The 19,065-nt window shown below is 51.2% G+C and overlaps 1 protein-coding gene across 1 annotated transcript; it reads right to left on the bottom strand.

The window, feature by feature from the left end:
• Positions 1-716: 716 nt before the first annotated feature.
• On the bottom strand, positions 717-17,148 carry LOC133629461 (uncharacterized). Its single transcript, XM_062020090.1, has 10 exons — positions 17,091-17,148; positions 16,473-16,806; positions 14,394-14,536; positions 13,576-13,813; positions 12,858-13,009; positions 7,854-7,931; positions 2,973-3,257; positions 2,328-2,390; positions 1,885-2,001; positions 717-1,334 (listed from the first exon to the last, which is right to left on the bottom strand). Exons 1-9 carry the CDS (start codon positions 17,146-17,148, stop codon positions 1,886-1,888), a joined length of 1,467 nt encoding a protein of 488 aa, XP_061876074.1. The 3' UTR covers positions 717-1,334; position 1,885.
• Between the last annotated feature and the right edge of the window lie 1,917 nt (positions 17,149-19,065).

Genomic DNA, 19,065 nt, shown 5'->3' with positions numbered 1-19,065 from the left:
CAGCATGGCATTAGATCTCATTGTCTCACCATGAGCTGCACCACAGGCTGCAAGGGGACCCCTGCTCTCAGCCTAGAGCACCCCATTCTCTCCTCCTTCACTGACTTTGATGCCTATAAGGGTGTTTCTCTCCCATAGTCTCACTCCTCTCTTGTGGCTGCTGCAGGTGTTGTGCAGGATGTGACCATGTTATTCCAGAGGCTGTAGCACCATCACTGATAGAAGCTGTCTTAAAGCCATCAGTAGAAGAGTCAATATATGAAAAACCTTCTTTCCCCCTTCAGGATGTGGTTAACTTGTTTTTCAAGCCAAGGGGGGTTTAGTCTTGCCTGGTGTAACTTAGTCATAAGGTTGACCACAGCATCCTGTCTGTTGTTTGGGAGAGAAAGAGGATGTGGGAGGGGTGTGTGTTGGGGGCTTTTCCACTAATAACCAAGTTGCTATGGGAACTATCATCCCATCACACCCCCTTACATCAATTCCTCATGGCCTGTTGCTGCTATCACTAAGTGGAAAAAAACCAGCATGCATTTTCCTCCCTCACCCTCCTATCAAACTGTCTTTAACTGATTGCAAGTGTCTCTGTTCCCATGCAAAAGATGCATCTGAAAGCCCTGACCTCATCTGTATCTCTATTCTGACTGGTCATTAGATCTGTTGTTTTCCCAGCAATCTCTATCTCAAAGTCATAAGAGAAAGCACAGAACAAACCACAGTTTTAAGGCTTAGCAAAGCTTTATTTTGGTCACTAAACTAAAATGCTGTGTCCATTGGGCAGAAGAAATGGCAGGTTTAATAAACACTTCCATGGCTCAACATTGTCTGGGTGAATCACTTCACATCCAACACAGGTCTTCTCATCCACACTAGGAAACTGTTGGTGTTAAAGCTAGCTAAGAAACATTAAAGCTATAAAGAGCATCTGCTCTGCCTGGATTCTCCCAGCAGTAGTACAGCAGTAATGCAACATGCCTGTAAATGCTGTTTTAAAAGGGTCATATGTCCATGAGGACTGGGCTTTTCAAAGCTATTGAAGCAGGCTGGATGCTTCTATGCAGAGGCAAGAACAGTGGAGGGGATCAACTTGTACTTAGCAGGGCAATGATGACAAACACAGTCTCCTCAGTTCACAGAGGAAAAGAAACAGCAAAAGCAGCTACAAGCCTTAAAATCCAATCAGCTAGACAGGCAGGACTCAGCAGTATGGAATGTCTGGAGGGGAGGGTGCTCTGTTGCCTTCTGGATGGTTGTTGTCAGCAGATTTGGCTGTTTGACCCGTTGGGACAAGCTCTCTCCAGCTGCTCTTCAGGGTGCTGCTGCCTTGCTTCCACCAGCTGGAAAAGTGACATTTATACTACATTTAATGCAACTGGGGCTACATTTGTCTGATAGCTGTGAGACCAAGACAGACACAAAACTCAGCCTGGACTATCTTTTATGCTTCTCTGTATACTTTAAGACTCCATCCTCTCTTTCCTCCCACTACTTCACATGTTAAATGTTTTCAGAGCCTTGCTTTTAACCCCTTATTTGTCTTCATTTTTCTACCACTGGAAATAGTCCATGAGATCTCTCTCAGGCAATACCTGAGTTGTTGTGCCAAAGTGAGAACTGAGTGAGAACTTTCATATCCAAACTGAGCTTTGGCTATGAAAGGGGCTGTTTTCTTTGTGGTTTGGGAGCATTTTCAGGTGGGTCTTTTGGTGGTTGTTGGGGGTGAGGTTTTAGTTAAGCATTGTTGTTCTTTTCCCCACAAACCTAACAAAGAGTTATTTCAAGGGAGGAGGAGAACAGGTATAATGATAGAGAAGCACAAAAAGACAAGGGCTCATTCCTGGCATGAGCTTCCAGTGCTTCTACAGCTCAAGCTATGTGCTTCCTTACCTCAGAAGAGAAGCAGCTTGATGCTCATGAGTGCACTGAGGGCAATACTTTTTGCCAGCAGGACTCTCAAGCCCAACACAGCCACAGACAGCATGTTGGTTTTCTCCCCTTCAGCATCTGCTCAGTGACAGAGAAAAGTTGAGAGAAATCATGGCCAAGATTTTAACATTATGACACTGTCAGAAAGTGGGGAAAAAAAAACCCAAACCCACAGGTTATGAATTCGGGGAAAGACACAACAGCAAAAGGAAAGATGCTAGAGATACATGGCAACAACATGGGAGGGGGATGTCTGGCTATGTTGCTCTGTATTGCTTTGCTGCTAAACCTTGGAAAAGCAGGTTCTGTTTGATGAATATGTTGTATTTTGATACCCCTGAGAGAACAGATTTGCATGCATTTACCACCAACATGTGGCTTCACCACCTATTGAGCTAACTGACCTTGTGCAGAGGTGTCCGTGGTGTGGCAAACGTCCTCTGGTGCTGATTCTCCAGCCTCCTTTTCTGCAGCATGATAATGAAAATGTGTTACAAAGCCATGGTCACATTTTTTTTAAAGGGCCAAACAAAATGTTCACATGAGCCTTCCCATGGGAACACATGGGCAGTACAGCCTGAGGCTCAGCCAACCACTCACTAACTCTGACCTTAATGGAGAGGAGAACATTCCTCCATGCATCTGCAGAAGCCAAAAGAACTGTTGAATTGCTTGGGGATTGGTATTTGAATGAGCTTCATGAGGAAAGAAACAATCCCCTTTTTCAAGACACCACTGTAACTTTTTGCTGTGGTTAGAAAGGCTGTTTCAGGCTGTGCCAAGATGTTTGCTGCCATGGGGCCAAGTATCTAGTCATAATTAAACCTTTAACAAGATTGTGCCTTACTTTTCTCCCTAAAAAGTAACTCCAAGTTGTTAAACAGCTCAGAACACTTATGCTTTCAACTATCTTTCATCCCCACTTGCTTAAGTACCAGGTGTCCTCCCCATTTCTGCTGGTTACCCAGCACAGCCCTCACTAGCAGGAGAAACAGCATCAGAAGATGCTGCCCCAAGAAATAAGTCACATCAGTAGCACAAAACTGTACCTGGTGGTGTCTCATTGGCTGTAACATCTCTGCCATCATATTTGGCTGTGCAGGACACCTCTGTGCCTTTTGTCACATTGACCACCTTAACAGTGTCATACAACCCTTCTGGTGACAGGATGGGTGTAGTTGGCTGGTATATGACTTCACTAGAGGACACCTCCAAGGTGACGTTCTTGGTGTAGAACTTCCTTGCCAAACAAGCTGCTTTCCCACTGTTGCCATCTCCTTCCAGTTGCTTTGACTTCATCACAACGACTTGAGGCTCAGAGTGGTTTCTATTGCCTGTGAAAAGACAGCATTGTTTGGGCATGATTGGGTTTGATTGCCAACTTGCCTGAGTGCTGTCACTTGAAGTTCATGTGTAGTGACTAATTCCTGGCATCACCAATGACTACCTGCCTTTTTTTTCCCTCATTATTTCTTCCTGCTGCTTCTAAAAGACAGAGGGTAAGGGTTTCCATGGGGGCTTTAACTTCACAGGATTCTAAGCCTCCTTTATCCAAAGCTCATTCCTATGTGTGAACTCTTTATTTGATAAGTAAATGAGAACATTTATGCCTTCCACTCCAAGAGTCAACTCATAACTGCTTTCTCAACAACTTAACTCCTAAAAATAACACTTCAAGGACTGTCTGGCATATTCATGAGACAGGAGAGAATAACTGGTTGTCCTTAACTCTCCCTCCCCTCCCCCAAATCTTCTAAAAGGTTTAACCAGAGAGAGAGTAACAGGACAAAGAGAAGTCAGTTTGTTGCTTCTTACTCCAATGACTGACATCACTTGCAGAAATGAAGTGCTGCTGCTGGAATGGGGGACAAGGTTGATCTTTTCAATAACAGATGCTCAGATGCAAGAACGACTTTTGTCTCTGAGGGGAGTAGGAGAGAAGCCATCAGAGGTCTGTGCATTGTGCATCTCCACTTCTCCAGGAGTTTCTGACAAGGTCAAGAACTTTCAGCTGGGGGGAAAGTTTTCCTCACTAGACATTGCACGTGCTGTGAGTTATTCCAACACATGCAGGAGACAATGAAAAAGAGTAATACTGGTACTTGGTTCAACAAAAACTCTTATGTGACCTTTCTCATCCATCTGGCTGGGGGTGACCTGCTGGAGAGCAGCTCTGCAGAGACAGACCTGGGAGTGCTGGGTGATAATAAACTGACCATGAGCAGCAACGTGCCCTCGTGGGCAAGAAGCCAATGGCAGCCTGGGGGCATCAAGCAGAGTGTGGGCAGCAGGGCGAGGGAGGTTCTGCTCCCCTCTGCTCTGCCCTGGTGAGGCCTCATCTGGAGTCCTGTGTCCAGTTCTGGGCTCCTCAGCTCCAGAGGGACAGGGAAGTGCTGGAGAGAGGCCAGTGCAGGGACACCAAGATGATCAGGGCACTGGAGCATCTTTCATATGAGGAAAGGCTGCGGGACCTGGGGCTGTTTAGTCTGGAGAAGAGGAGACTGAGGGGGCATCTTAGTTACAATTATCTCAGTGGTGGGTGTCAAGAGGTTGGGACATCCCTTTTTTCTATGGTATCTAGCAAGAGGACAAGGGGTGATGGGATGAAGCTGGAACACAAACAGTTCCATTTAAATACAAAGAGAAAACCCTTTCAATGTTTGAGTGAGGGAGCCCTGGCACAGGCTGCCCAGAGGGGTTGTGGAGGCTCCTTCCTTGGAGCTCTTCAAGACCCCCATGGACACATCGCTGTGTGACCTGATCTAAGTGACCCTGCTTCTGCAGGGGGGTTGCACTGGATGATCTCTAAAGATCCCTCCCAACCCCACCATTGTGTGCTTCTATGATCTGCTGCAACATATTGTTTGTTCCACAGCTCCAGGGGCAGGTAGAGGTATAATGCAGAATTTGTGTAATAAACTGATCTGAAGGGAAGAACCAATGAACTTGGGATGTCCATGGAGAAATCTTCTTACAAGCTTCCTTGGATTATCACAATAACCTTCAGAGGTAATGCTTTAGTGTTAAGATAGCAACAAAGCTCAAGGCATGACAATCATGCTCTAGCACTGGAGTTCTGAAAGAGCCTACAAGATGCTGACAAGCTTTCAGAGGATTTGAAATCCCTGCTCTCTCATCTTCCCAAAGAGTTACTCTGAAACTTTTGCATACATTTGGGTTTTTTTTTTACTTTCAAAAGGGTTTTAGAGTTCAGTTTCACAACTGCAAGAGGCTTAATTTCAACTACACAGCAGCAGCTTCGTTGGACATACAAGTAATGAACTTGAAGGGGATGTCTTTGAAGGAGACAATTGGTCTCAAAATACCTCAATAGCCAACAAATCATTGTGATTTATTGGAAAAGAAACCATCTTTGCCCTCTGATGATAAGATGGAGAAACCAGGCTGGCTCCACATACAAATGTCAGGACAAGAGTAGCAACGTGAACTCTGATAAAGCCAAGAAACTGAAGGGAGTCATCCAGCATCTTTCCTTGCCAGAAAGAGCTCAGCTGGTGAAGGCTTGTTAGACACACAAGAAAAGATTTCCATGTCCACTTTGTCAGGAGCTTGCTGATGGATCTCTTTGCTCAAAAGAGATGCATTAAGCTTTGAATTTTCATGGCAGCCTGGTCAAGAGATCCTTCAGGTGGAACATTTTGCTCTATACAGGGTGCTATTTCAAGGCTTGATCAAGGGGCTCTGATTTTACTCCCTTTGCATGCCATACCCCAATACTGAGGAACTGAGGTGCAAGCCAAGTAGTACCCTGACACAGCTTCACCTACAGCAAACAGATACCAAAGAGGAATCAGACATTCAGTTGGACCCCAACTCTGAATCATTTAGCAAGATTAAACTAGTAGAGAAACGTCCATGAGACTTCATTCAATGCTTTTGTACATCATCCTTATCTCAGTGCTGTCTTGCTAGTCCTGACATAATGGGAATTCATATGAATTTCAGTGTCAGCCTGCACAGAAACTTCATTTCCCTTCAGATTGCCAAAGCATGACTTTAATACTTAAAGCATCTAACTGCATTTGAGAATGTAATACACAGAAAGCCTAAAGTCTAAGGAGCTACTTTAAAGCATCAGGGAGTCACTGGCTGAGCTTAAGGAGGAGGGAAAGGAATAAAAGTAAGAATCCAGACAAGAACAACTCAGACAAGGTTCATACACAAAGGATACAGCTCCCCAGTCAGTTGAGTCCTGCTCCCAAAAACAAGCCCAGCCTTAACATATAGTTAAACACATCAAAGGCTCATTTTGCTATTCCCCCCACATACATTTCCTTGCCAGGTGCTGTAACATGGTTCTGCCAGAGCCTGCTAGTCCTGTGGCTTCTTTGTTATCTGACAAGAGGCTTTTTGTGTTCTCTGATCTCCAGCATTTTTAAACAGTCAGTAGAGTAGCAAGCTGCTTCTCTGGCATAGGGCACTGAGCAAGATCTTCAGCAGGAGCAAATCTACACAGTGCAATTGCAGTTGATAAAGAGAATGATTTCTTTATCAGGCTCCAGAAGCATCAACTGAGCCCCACTATTTTGCATTGTCTGAAAACACACACACAAATCCCTACAGCTGCTTGCTTTGGGGACTGATTTATGTACATATAGGACCCTTTATGTGAGAAATAAAGAGTGGCATGCCAGCATTTCTGTGAATGAAATGGCATTTCTATGATTCTCCCTCCCTGTCTTTTGTTGAGTGTTTCTTCTTGCCACGTTCCACTATTCTCTGTGGCATCTTTTGCTACTTTTGACAAACAAATAAGCAAATACCAGCTTCCAGTCAATGCAGACTGGTGTTAAAACAATGGAATCTGGCAGTTTCTACTGGCCCTACACTTCCAACTGAGGATTTGCTGGTTGGAAAGAACAGATCTTCCTCCAGAATGATAACTTTGTATGCCTTTAGCCCTTTGGAATTAGAAATGGACTTAAATGGCTCCAAAACAGACATTTATTCCCATGCAAGACACTCAACAGTCCTGGACAGCTATTGGGATAGATATTGGGACTAAGGGAGTCCCATGGCTTTCTGGAAGAGCAGTTTAGATATGTTTTACATGGGCCATTCTTGCAGCACTTTAAGGACTTGCAGACCTCTAGAAGCATCACAGCAAGTCTCAAGGTATGCACCTGGATAACAAAGATCTACCTAACAAATTCATCTCCTGTCCCATTATTCACACTCCCACAGGGAATCTTGGGGTGGCACCAAATAGAGCTGGGAAGGACTAAGGCTTGTTGTAATCCCTACTCACCACAGCTGCATTTTCAAAGCCTGGGCAACCTCATAGCCAATTTTCTTTCATTCTAAGCAGCCTTGGATATGAGGCAGCTGTGAAAGTTTAAGCCCAAGGATATTTAACCACCTTTGGTTGACCTGCTTCTACAAGGGGGGGTTGGACTAGATGATCTCCAAAGGTCTCTTCCAACCCCTACCATTCTCTGATTCTCCTCTGTTTGCATGCTAGTGGAATTATTTACCTGCTGACACTACAAATGTGGTATTAGGGTCAAAAACTAACTTCTCATACCTGAGAGCTAAAGATCCATCTCAAAACATCTCTCCACTGTCAGCTCATTACTGAGCTGTGCATTCCTGCTCAAAATGAGGCAGTGCAAATCCACTGGAGGATAAGACACTTCACAGTAAATTTGGGCCAGAGTGCTGTCCAGACTGGGAATAAGACACAACCACATTAAGTATTGCACACCAGGTGCTTGGGGGTGATGGAGCAATAGCAATGGCTAAAAGCCACCCAGTTGTTGCTGTGAAGCCTTCCTAAGCAGACTCAAGCTGGAAACTCCAGACAGAAGGATGAATGCAGCAGAAAGTTCTTACAATGAACCCAAACCATTAAATCCCTTCATCCCCCACCCCATATTGACAATATATTTTGCAAGGAGCAGGATACTTACTTGGTTCAACGGTGAGAGTCGTCCCGCTGCCAAAGACGAGCTTATTTGTCAGCACGCTGCTGACACGTGTTGCAATAACTCACTCTCCTTGTGCATTCACAAATGGTGTAAGAACAGGAGTTGAAAAGCCAGATCTTTGTCCTAATCATCCCCAGGAGGCCACGTTTCCTTCCAAAACTGGAAAGGAGAAAACATTAAGTAACCAGTTCAATGATTTCAAAGTGAGGGCAGGAATCCCAAGGTCTCCTTTTCTTCCATCTTTTACAACTGCTTTGAGCTCTGCACCCCCAGGATAAATAGAAGTATTAGAACAATGCTGCATTTGCCTCCTTAATCATTTCAGCCACCCAGCTCCTTTTCTCCCCCAAAATATGTTGCCTGTTTTCCTCCTCTAGGTTTTTGTACAGGGCCCTATGCTGCTTATATCACTGTGGTACCCCCAGCCCTCACAGTGATGGATTTCATTGCAAAAACTGTCTCTTCCTGCTTCTTGACTACACAGAGTTTGGATTATACAACCACGTGACTTCTTGAGTGGTTTCTGACTCAATCTACCACACAGAGAAAGGTGATGTCTGTAAACAGGGAAGGAACATGAAAAATCAGGACTTTTAGTGCTATCTCAAAGCATTTCTGACCATCTCCTTCCCCTTGAATCTGGTTTCAGTTCTGACCATCTCCTTCCCCTTGAATCTGGTTTCAGTTCTGACCATCTCCTTCCCCTTGAATCTGGTTTCAGTTCTCAGGAGCCTGAGGAATGTGCCTTATCTGGGCTCTGGAAGTTGGTGTCTGAGGGTCATTTAGTGCCTTAGAAAGTCTTGATGCTGTTTCAAGATGATGAAGTAGGCAAAATCATAGAATCATACAATGGTTGGGGTTGGGAGGGACCTTTAGAGATCATCTAGTGCAACCCCCTGCAGAAGCAGGGTCACCTAGATCAGGTCACACAGGGATGTGTCCATGGAGGTCTTGAAGAGCTCCAAGGAAGGAGCATCCACAACCCCTCTGGGCAGCCTGGGCCAGGGCTCCCAACACTGTTTGTGTTGCAGCTTCATCCCATCACCCCTTGTCCTGTTACTATCTACTATAGAAAAGAGGGATGTCCCAACCTCCTGACACCCACTCTTTAGATATTTCTAAGTGTTAATAAGATCCCCCTGAGCTCAGTCTCCTCTTCTCCAGACCAAGCAGCCCCAGGTCCCGCAGCCTTTCCTCGTATGAAAGATGCTCCAGTCCCCTGATCATCTTGGTGTCCCTGCACTGGCCTCTCTCCAGCACTTCCCTGTCCCTCTGGAGCTGAGGAGCCCAGAACTGGACACAGGACTCCAGATGAGACCTCACCAGGGCACAGCAGAGGGAGAGAAGAACCTCACTTGACCTGCTGCCCACACTCTGCTTGATTCCCCCAGGCTGCCATTGGCTTCTTGCCCACGAGGGCACGTTGCTGCTCATGGTCAGTTTATTATCACCCAGCACTCCCAGGTGTGTCTGTGCAGAGCTGCTCTCCAGCAGGTCACCCCCAGCCTGGCCTGGTGCAGGGGGTTGTTCCTTCCCAGCTGCAGGACTCTGCCCTTGTCCTTGTTGAACCTCAGCAGGTTCCTCTCTGCCCAACTCTCCAGCTGGACGAGATCTGTTGGATTAGCTGATGTGGTTTAATGGACTCAGCTTCATGTGCTGAAGGTGCTGATGTTCTCACCTGTTTGATTTTACTGTGTCTTGTCTGAGTTATTCTCATGAGGGTCTTGGAAGACTTTTCCTGATGACACACACCATTGTTTCCTCAGCCTCTTTGCTCTTGACCACAGTGCTGACCATGCTTTGGGCTCTTGATTGATTGACAGAAGCCTCTGGCTGAGTTGGAAGGTGGGGAATATCTAGTCATGCCTGACTAAAGCTGGCTTTTTCATTTGATTGTGGAGCAGTTTCTGCATCCTCTAAGACACACAAGGAAACAGCATGAACTCATCCTATCACAGCCCTGTGTGGTTCCACACTCTATTACTCCACGTGTCTCTTTGCATCACTCTTGTTACTAAGCACCAAGCTCTATTTCTCATTTCCAATCCCTATCTTTAGTGCCAGTGCTGCTGTATTTTCCATTGTGAACATTGCCATGTTCATCTGCTGTTCCCTTTCCTGTGTCAAAGTGTTTTCTCCTCCTCATTCCCTCATTCCTCCCAGAAAGATGTTGAACTATCTGATGGGACAGTGTCAGTCTCTTGAAATGTTGGCAGGAGAAACAGAACAAGCCCTAAATGCCTCCTGTGACAGACCTGGGTACTTACAGCTCTCTCTCTCATACTCTTTGCCTGCTGCCAAATCTTCCCAGAGCAGTGAGAACACACACAGTTTGTCACTGGGATCTCAGATGCAGTTGAACACCCTTTTCCCTTTGGTTGGCCACAGAAACACAGCTGCCATCACAGCCTCCCACAAGTTGTTGCAGTACCTCTATGCCCCTTGCCAGGAAAGTCAGCTCAGAGAGGTGCAGCAAGTGCTTTGCCTTGAGGCCAACAACAACTGCCTGGGATGGATTTAACCCCCCTCTTTCCAGGTCTGCCCTGGCCCTGCCTGTGTTGCAAACACTGTGCCCTTTGCCAGCCCTCTGCGGCTGCAGAAATAGGGGGGTGAGGTGATACCCTGTTTCCATGGGGCACCAGAAACCATGGTGTCTCTTTCTCCAGGGTGCTGTTTGCTGATGACTCCATCAGCCTCTCACACAACCAATTCCTTGGTCTGTTGCTCAAAAGCCACCTGGCCAGTGTTTGTCTGCTTCAATGAGGAGAAACCAACCATGATCACTCTAAGGGGCAAAGATTGGAGTGATGCTGCTGCAGCACTTGACACTGGACTGGTAGGAGGATAAATTGTTCTCTGTGAACTCAGCTGAAAGAGTTTGGCAGAGAAACAGAGCTGGCACCAGGAATCAGGCCACACAAGGAAGGAGGCAACACCTTCCCCTCTCTCCTTTTCTGTGTCAGACAAGGAGCTTTTTCTGATTTATCCACTCAAAAGAGTGGGTACACCTGAAGGACAAAGCCCTTTGTCTTTCCCCAAGCTGGGATGGTGATGAATCCACTCTCCTGTCCCTGGAACAGCTCTGAATGAGCACAGCAGGGACAAGGACCTCTCTCAGGCACATGGGGCTTGTCCCCTACTCTGCCCTTCCTGAAACCTGTTCTTTCAAGATGGGCTGCAGTGCCCCATGAGCAGTGTCCAGCCCCAGTGCACAGCACCAGCAACACAGGATGAGTGAGCAGCAGATTGGTGCATCCCCCATCCCCCCTCTGCAGAGGAGGTCAGATGCCCAATGCCACTGAGCCCTGCAGGGATGGCAGAAGGGGAGCCAGGGGCTGGTTGGTCTGCAGCAGCCAGCACAGCTCCACAGAGCCCTGCAGAGCACAGGGGAGAGCTCAGTTCCCAGGAGGCATCACCCCTTGTGATGGGGAACACCACCACACACACAGCAGCACACATGGCCAGAGCCACTCACTCTGCCTTTCTGCAGCTTCTCTCTGCTTGCAGACCAGCTCTGCCCACATCTTCCCTCCCTCACCCTTGATCACCACACTCACCCCAAGCAATGCTACAGACTGGGGCACAGAGGCTGGAAAGCTGCCCAGAGAGAAAAGACATGAGTGTTTATTGTCAGCAGCTGAACATGAGGCAGCAGCATGCCCAGGCAGCCAAAAACATCAATAGCATCCAGGCTTGTATCAGAAATAGTGTTGGCCAGCAGAACCAGGGCAGGGATTATCCCTTGTGCTGGGCCCCTCACTGCCAGAGACACACTGAGGGGCTGGAGTGTGGCCAGAGCTGGGCAGTGGAGCTGGGGAAGGGGCTGGAGCACAAGGCTGATGAGGAGCAGCTGGGGCTGTTGAGCCTGAAGAAGGCTGTAGTGGTTTGCCTGGGCCAGGTTTTTGGTAGCAGAGGGGCTCCAGGGGTGGCTTCTTTAAACAAAGAGCTGCCAGAGGCATCCCATGTAGCTCACAGGGTTAGGGCTTGGACCCTGCCCCTGCCCCAGACCTGGCCAGTTACTGATGGAGGTCACACCTCTGTGAATAACAGATTGGAGAAGTTGCTGAGCAGTTGCAAATTTGCAGCAGCATCAGGGAGGAAGAGTGTGGAAACATCTGCACAGACACCAAGGTCAGTGGAGAAGGAGGGAGAGGAGGGTGCTTAGGCACTGAAAAGGCTCCCCTATGGTGCAGCCCATGCTGAGGCAGCTGTGTCCCTGCAGCCCATGGAGGCCACAGGGAGCAGAGACCCACTGGAGGAGCCCAGGCTGCAGTGGGTGGATGCCTGAAGGAGGCTGTGACTGATGGAAGCTCATCCTGGAGCGAGCTCCTGGCAGGACCTGGGAGCCCTTGGGGGAGGTGTCCATGCAGAGCAGCTTTGCTGTCAGGACTTGTGACCCTGTGAGGACCCCAGGCTGCAGCAGTCTGTCCCTATGGGACTGTTCTCCCATGGGTGACCCACGCTGGGGCAGGGTGTGAGGAGCTGCCCTGTGACAGGCTCCATAGTGGAGCAGTCGGTGAGGAGCTGCAGCCCATGGGAAGGAGCCACACTGGAGCAGTTGGTGAGGGACTGTGTCCCATGGGAAGGACCCCAAGGTGCAGCAGTGGGAAGTGTGAGGAGGCTTCTCCCTGAGCAGCAGCAGTGGAAAAGTCCATCTGTGATGAACTGACCACAACCCCCATCCCCATCCCCTGTGCTGCTGGGGGGAAGGAAGGGGAGTCCTGGGCAGAGGAGGGGTGGGGAGAAGTGTTGTTAAGATTCAGTTTTATTTCTCATCTCCCTGTTGTTACTGTTCCTTTAATAAATCAAACCTTTTTCTCCCCAAGTTGAGTCTGTTTTGCCCGTGATGCTCATTGCTGAGTGACCTCTCCATCCTTATCTCAGCTCACAAGCCATTTGGTGTATTTCTCTCTCTTTCCTGTCCAGTTTAGGAGAGGCAGTGACTTTATGACTGGGTGGACATCAGGCTAAACCACCACAGCTCACTTGGCAGCAAAACCTCTGCTGGGCAAAAGGAGATGTGCTGTAGGGCCACCCCGACCTTCCACTGGAGCTGCACTGCAGGCTGGTGCTGCTGGGACACTGGAGATGGCCCCAGGGCTGGCAGGTTGTCTCTTGCTCTTGTTACAGTCTCACATCTGGGGGGAAAAACAAGCACAGAATACCTCATTGTGCTGAAAAGCTCCCAAATGACACTTTACCTCCCTCATTTCTTCTGCCCAGTCCTCAGGCAGCTAAGCTGAACTGAGTGGACCTGACCCATGCCCAAAAGCAGAGCAGGGCTATTAACAGACCCCACCAGCTGGGCTGTGGCTGGGTACCTGTCCTGCTGGGAACCAAAGCAAACAGCAACAACTGTTTCCAAAGCACAAAAGGTTTTGGAGTGTGTCAGGGGTAAGGATCAGCCCAAGACATGGGGAGATGGCAATCAGCAGGGGCAGGGCAGAAAGGGACAAAACCAATTAAAATGTCCCTTTTGGAATCAAACACTGGAACACTGATGCTGTAACTACACATCTCTCTGGGAGCAGCACTGAAAGAGTGTGGGAATAGTGCCCAGACTCGAGACCCAGAGTTGGAGCTCAGCCAGGAGGTTTCTGTTACAGCTCAGCTTCGTTTCCTCTCTCTGTGCACACGAGCAGCACAGAAGTAGCGGGCAGAGTCCTGTGGGCTCAGGGCACTTAGAGACAGAGCTGTCTCAGACCGGGAATCGTCCCGGGACACCGTGGCTCGACCATCCACTGCCCGTCCGTATCGAATCACTGCTGAATCACGGTAGATAAGGGACACCCACTCCAGCCTGCCGCCGGGTGCCTGACGGTACCACCACATATAGGATGTTCCGAAGTCGAAGCCGTGTCCGCGGCAGGAGAGGAGCACGGAGTCCCCGGGCGCTCGCTGCCCTCCGCCGGCCTCCAGCAGCGTCCACTGCGCCCACACGCCTGCGGACGGACGGACGGACGGACGGAGAGCGCGGGCACCGGGCACGGCGCGCCCACGGCCCGAGGACGGGCACCCGCCGCCCCAGCGCCCCCCGCCCGGCCCGGACACAGCCGCCACCCCGCTCTGGCCGCCAAAGCCCCGCGCCCGGGACAATGCCCCGCCGGCCCTCGTCGGGGCTCAGCCGCGGCTGCTCCCGCACTGGGGCAAGCCGGACACACAGCGCTTCCCTCGCTCTGCTCCTCCCTCTCTCCTCCTCACTCGCCCTCGCCCTCTCCCGCCTTCTCTCTCTCCCTCTCCTCCTCCTCTCTCTCCATCTCCCGCCGCCCCAGCCCCGGGCTCGCCGCCCTCCCCGCCCGCCGCCTCTCACCTGCCGGCCCCAAGGCCAAGCCCAAGCCCAGCAGCCACGGCCCCGGCCCGGCCGCCATCGGCGGAACAAGGGCCCGGCGGGGCCGCACACGAGCCGAGCGGAGCCGAGCTCGGGCCCGCCGCTGCCCGCCCCGTCGCCTCGGCCCCTCGCCGCCACAGCGCCCGCGCCTCTGCCTGAAGCCCGCACGGCCGTCCCGGCCCGGGCCCCCGCACCAAACGCCCCTCCGAGCACCCGCACGGCCGCCGCACAGCAAGGGCGGGACAAGGGCCACGGCCCCGCACGCAGCACCGGCGCGGGATGGCCCCTGCTCGCCCACAGCGCTCCTGCGCGCACCACAAGCCCCTGTCCAGCGATGCTGCCGACACAAGCAGCTGCACCCAACCACACGGGACGCTGCTGCCGCAGCTCACCCGACGTGACAAACGGCTGCTCCCTTCAGCCTGAACAAGGCTGAGAAGGAACCTCCTCATCCTCTGCTAGAACTGGACAGCAACTTGTACCCGGGTGGGAGATGCTCTCTTCTCCCAACTAAGTGACAGAAGCGGGGAAATGGCCACAGGTTGCACCAACGGAGGTTTAGATTAAATAGCGGGACCAATCTCTCCATTGAAGGGACTGTGAAGCTTTTGAACAGGCTGCACAAGGATGTGGTAGAATCAGCATCCTTGAGAGTGTTTAACGATGTGTGGATGAGGTGCTGAGGGACATGCTTTAGTGCTCCTGAACTCCTAACTGTCAGGTTAGTGGTTGGCTTAGATCCTAAAGGTCTTTTCTAACCAAAAGCATTCTGTGATTCTATGTCTAATAACGGTTGAGGTAACACCCCAATGGCTGGAAAGATTTCCCCATGCCCTGTCCACTGCCCTGAACACGATCCTGGGCCTTGGAACACAAGTCTTATGGACACATGGCACCCAGGAAAGACTGAGTCAAACAGTGGGGTCAAATCCTGCAACAACCTCAGGGATCCTTGGGCCAAAGAGCACAGTGCTGAGTGGGTCTGTCACATCCCCTGTCATGCACCAGCATCCAGGAAAACCAAACAACGCTGTTAAAGACCACACTGAGAGCAACGTGGGGTGGGATCTTCAAACACTGGGATACACCTTTAGCCAAAGCCACCTGGTGAGGCAACACTGGAAGATGCTGATCAAGCTGGCCCTGCCCAATCTAAAGTTCCTCTTCCCGTACAAGGGGATAAAGTCCCTGGAGGGCATATGAAGAATACGTTAAGGAAGCCAGTCTGGGTCAGTCTTGCCTCTGGCAAAGGCAAACCCAGATGGGAGACAGCTTTTCCCAAGGACCCGGCTGCACCTGGGGGTTGTGGAAAGATGAGGCACTTCAGTCCCTCCTGGGGATTAGATTTTGGGTGACAATAGCCTATAACCTGAACTGTATGAAGTTCCTTGCTTTGGAGCCCAAAAGTCATGAGTTAAATGAACTTGACACACACATTAGAGGGAGAGCCCATAGACTAAGGCAATGAGAAATGTGTGTGTGTGTATAGAAACACCCACGGGGAAACTGCAGACTGGTGTGGTGAGAAATTGCATTGTGCATTCCTCCAGATATTATTTCATTATTGTTACTGTTATGATTATTTCTTGTCTCCTTCTGCTGCAGAGAGAAACTCAAACCATGGTCACTGCAACATTCAGCAAAGGTCAGAGCGATGCTGGGGAGACACTGCGCTGGCACTGGACCAGGGGCAGGAACAAATCCTCTCTTTGAGCCCAGCTCACAAAGAAGGGCTGAGAAATGGAACTGGCACCAGGACATCAGGGCTCACATGGAAGGAGCCGACATGTGCCCCTCCCTATCTCTCAGTTAGACAAGCAGCTTTTCCAGCTTTTCTCATTCAGAGAGGGGAGGGTTTACATCTGGAGGATAAAGCCCTTTGTATTTGAAAAGCTGGAATGGTGAGGAATTCACTCTCCTATCCCTTTGAACAGCTCTGAATGAGCACAGCAGGGACAAGAATGCCTCACAGGCAAGTGGGGCTTGTCCCCTACATTTCCCTCCTGAAACCTTTTCCTTCAAGAGAGGCTGCAGTGCCCCATGAGCAGTGTCCAGCCCCAGTGCACAGCACCAGATGAGTGACAGGTTGGTGTCTGTCTGGAAACTGGCAGTGCCAGGAAACGAGCTCTTGCAGAAGGGCTAGAACTACCTGTGGTGTGCAGTGATGGCTCCTCTCTCCCTTTCCTTCAGAAGGGTACTGAGTCCCCTCAGCATTCACTGTCCCCAAGCCACCTGCAGCCTGTGCTGGGACGCTGCCAGGAGCTTTCTGTTACATCTCAGATGCAATTCCTGTCTCCGTGGGCGCTGCACAGAAGTAGCGGGCAGAGTCCTGTGGGCTCAGGGCACTTAGAGACAGAGATATCTCAGACCGGGAATCGTCCCGGGACACCGTGGCTCGACCATCCACTGCCCGTCCGTATCGAATCACTGATGAATTACGCTGGATAAGGGACACCCACTCCAGCCTGCCGCCGGGTGCCTGACGGTACCACCACATGTTGTATACCCCGAAGTCGAAGCCGTGTCCGCGGCAGGAGAGGAGCACGGAGTCCCCAGGCGCTCGCTGCCCTCCGCCGGCCTCCACCAGCCTCAGCTGCGCCCACACGCCTGCGGACGGACGGACGGACGGAGAGCGCGGGCACCGGGCACGGCGCGCCCACGGCCCGAGGACGGGCACCCGCCGCCCCAGCGCCCCCCGCCCGGCCCGGACACAGCCGCAACAGCGGGGCAAGCCCCGCACCCGAACCCTCCCGAACCCTGCTCTTCCCTCTCTCCTTCTCACTCGCCCTCACTCTCTCCCGCCTTCTCTCTCTCCCTCTCCTCCTCCTCTCTCTCCATCTCCCGCCGCCCCAGCCCCGGGCTCGCCGCCCTCCCCGCCCGCCGCCTCTCACCTGCCGGCCCCAAGGCCAAGCCCAAGCCCAGCAGCCACGGCCCCGGCCCGGCCGCCATCGGCGGAACAAGGGCCCGGCGGGGCCGCACACGAGCCGAGCGGAGCCGAGCTCGGGCCCGCCGCTGCCCGCCCCGTCGCCTCGGCCCCTCGCCGCCACAGCGCCCGCGCCTCTGCCCGAAGCCCGCACGGCCGCCCCGGTCGGGCCCGGCCCCCCGCACCAAACGCCCCTCCGAGCACCCACACGGGCGGAGCGGGGCGGGACGTTCTGCAGGGAAACACCTGCAGGGTTGTGGTGCACACCAAATTGGCCGCGATCCAGCAACGGGCGTCGGAGGCAAAGGCAGCCAGTGGCATCCTGCGCTCTCTACCCCTCCCTCTCCCTCTCCCTCTCCCCCTTCCTCTCCCTCTCCCCCTCCCTCTCCCTCTCCCTCTGCTCCCATCCTACTGGCTGTCAGCGACAACTCGCGGGTCTCTCCCTGTACCCCTTCCCCCACATCCCATCCTGGCCCTTCTCCCATCCCCTGTCTGCAGGGATCGAGGCTTAAATGATCCCACACACCGCTGTTGCTCCTTGCCCTGTGCCACCCCTCCAGCTGAGGTGGGTAAAGAGAAAGTTGTTTCAATTGCCAGGGTACCCTTTGGGTGTCTTTGCCTGTCATTCCTGCCATGACACAAGCAGGTGTCCTTCAGATCCAGTCTGATGATGCTCTGTGTACTTCATTTTTCGTGCTACTGAGTAAAAACCTCTTGTAGTAGACGTGATGCAGCTGCAGGAGGCTCCTTGTTCTCTTCATAGAACAGGCCAAGCTGAGTCCTTGGGTTGCCCAAACCAAATCACCTTTGGGTTCTCAGTGCTGTCAAACAGTAAGTGCAACCACAGGGTAACTTCATCATCATCATCTTTGCTTTCCTGTTCCTCACCCCTCCTGTGATGTTCCTTGGCAAGGCAGATTTTGCATGAGTGGACATGGGGCTCATGTTAACGTGGTGTTTCAGAGCACAGTGATCCTGGAAGGACAGAATCAGCCCTTCTAAGTGAGCTGCTTCATTTTCCACAGAGAACTGGCCCTTGTGGAACTTGTCATTCCCTGGAGATCTGAATGCCTGCAGGAGGAATGCCAGTGTTTGCCCCAGGAGCTGCCAGTACCAGAAGAGATTCCAGTCCCTGTCCTCACTGGGGGACTGGCAGGGCAGAAGCACTCGCTTCCCAACTGTGGCTGACACCTCAGAGAAGAATTGCTTTGGTGGATCACCTCCAATCAGACCTGCAACACAGGCAGAAATACACCTGCAGAGCAGCTTGCTTCCTTCTCTCACTTGTTCTGTCTTTTGTGTTTGCCCCAAACCTGTCTGTCTTTCCAAAGGAAAGTATCTACTTCCATCACCCCTCTGCATTTCTCCCTTGTCCCTTCTCCATCTTGTCAGCACAGACCTCTGTGTAGCCTACTAGAACCTGTGAGAGACAAAAGGAAAATCACACATACATCCACCTGACTGGATTAGCAGGACACACACTGGCACAGCCATGGTGAAGATGATTTTTCCTGCCTCCCATATCCCTGTTCCTTGAGAATCCCTCAGCACACTGTAGAACCAGACTCTCAGCAGCACAGGGTTCCAGAGCATGTGTCAGTCACACCTCTGGGGTGAGGAGGGCAAGAACAAAGGCCATTCACCCATTGCCTTTGCTTGTCTTCACAGCAGAGCGACAGTCTCTGTGGCTTTCTGCACGTTGTCATGCCTTTCCTCTCCCTTTGTAAGCTCTTCTGTGTAAGGGAACATCTCTCCCTTGCTGTAGAGTGCATCTGCTTCTGTGTGCTCTTTGTTGCTGGGAGGGCTTTTGAAGGCACAGCAGCTTCTCATAACCTTCAGGGCTCTGGGAAACACAGATGTAGGTTTTAGGTGTCTTTTAGCCCTTCGTTTTGGAAGCAGCTGCTCAGTATTTGACTGTGCATAATGACTTGGAGATGGGGAGG

Source organism: Colius striatus, unplaced genomic scaffold (genome assembly GCF_028858725.1).
Source record: "Colius striatus isolate bColStr4 unplaced genomic scaffold, bColStr4.1.hap1 scaffold_46, whole genome shotgun sequence".
NCBI classification, from domain to species: Eukaryota; Metazoa; Chordata; class Aves; order Coliiformes; family Coliidae; genus Colius; species Colius striatus.
Note: the sequence above shows the minus strand (reverse complement) of the source record. Positions and strands in the feature narration are given on the sequence as shown.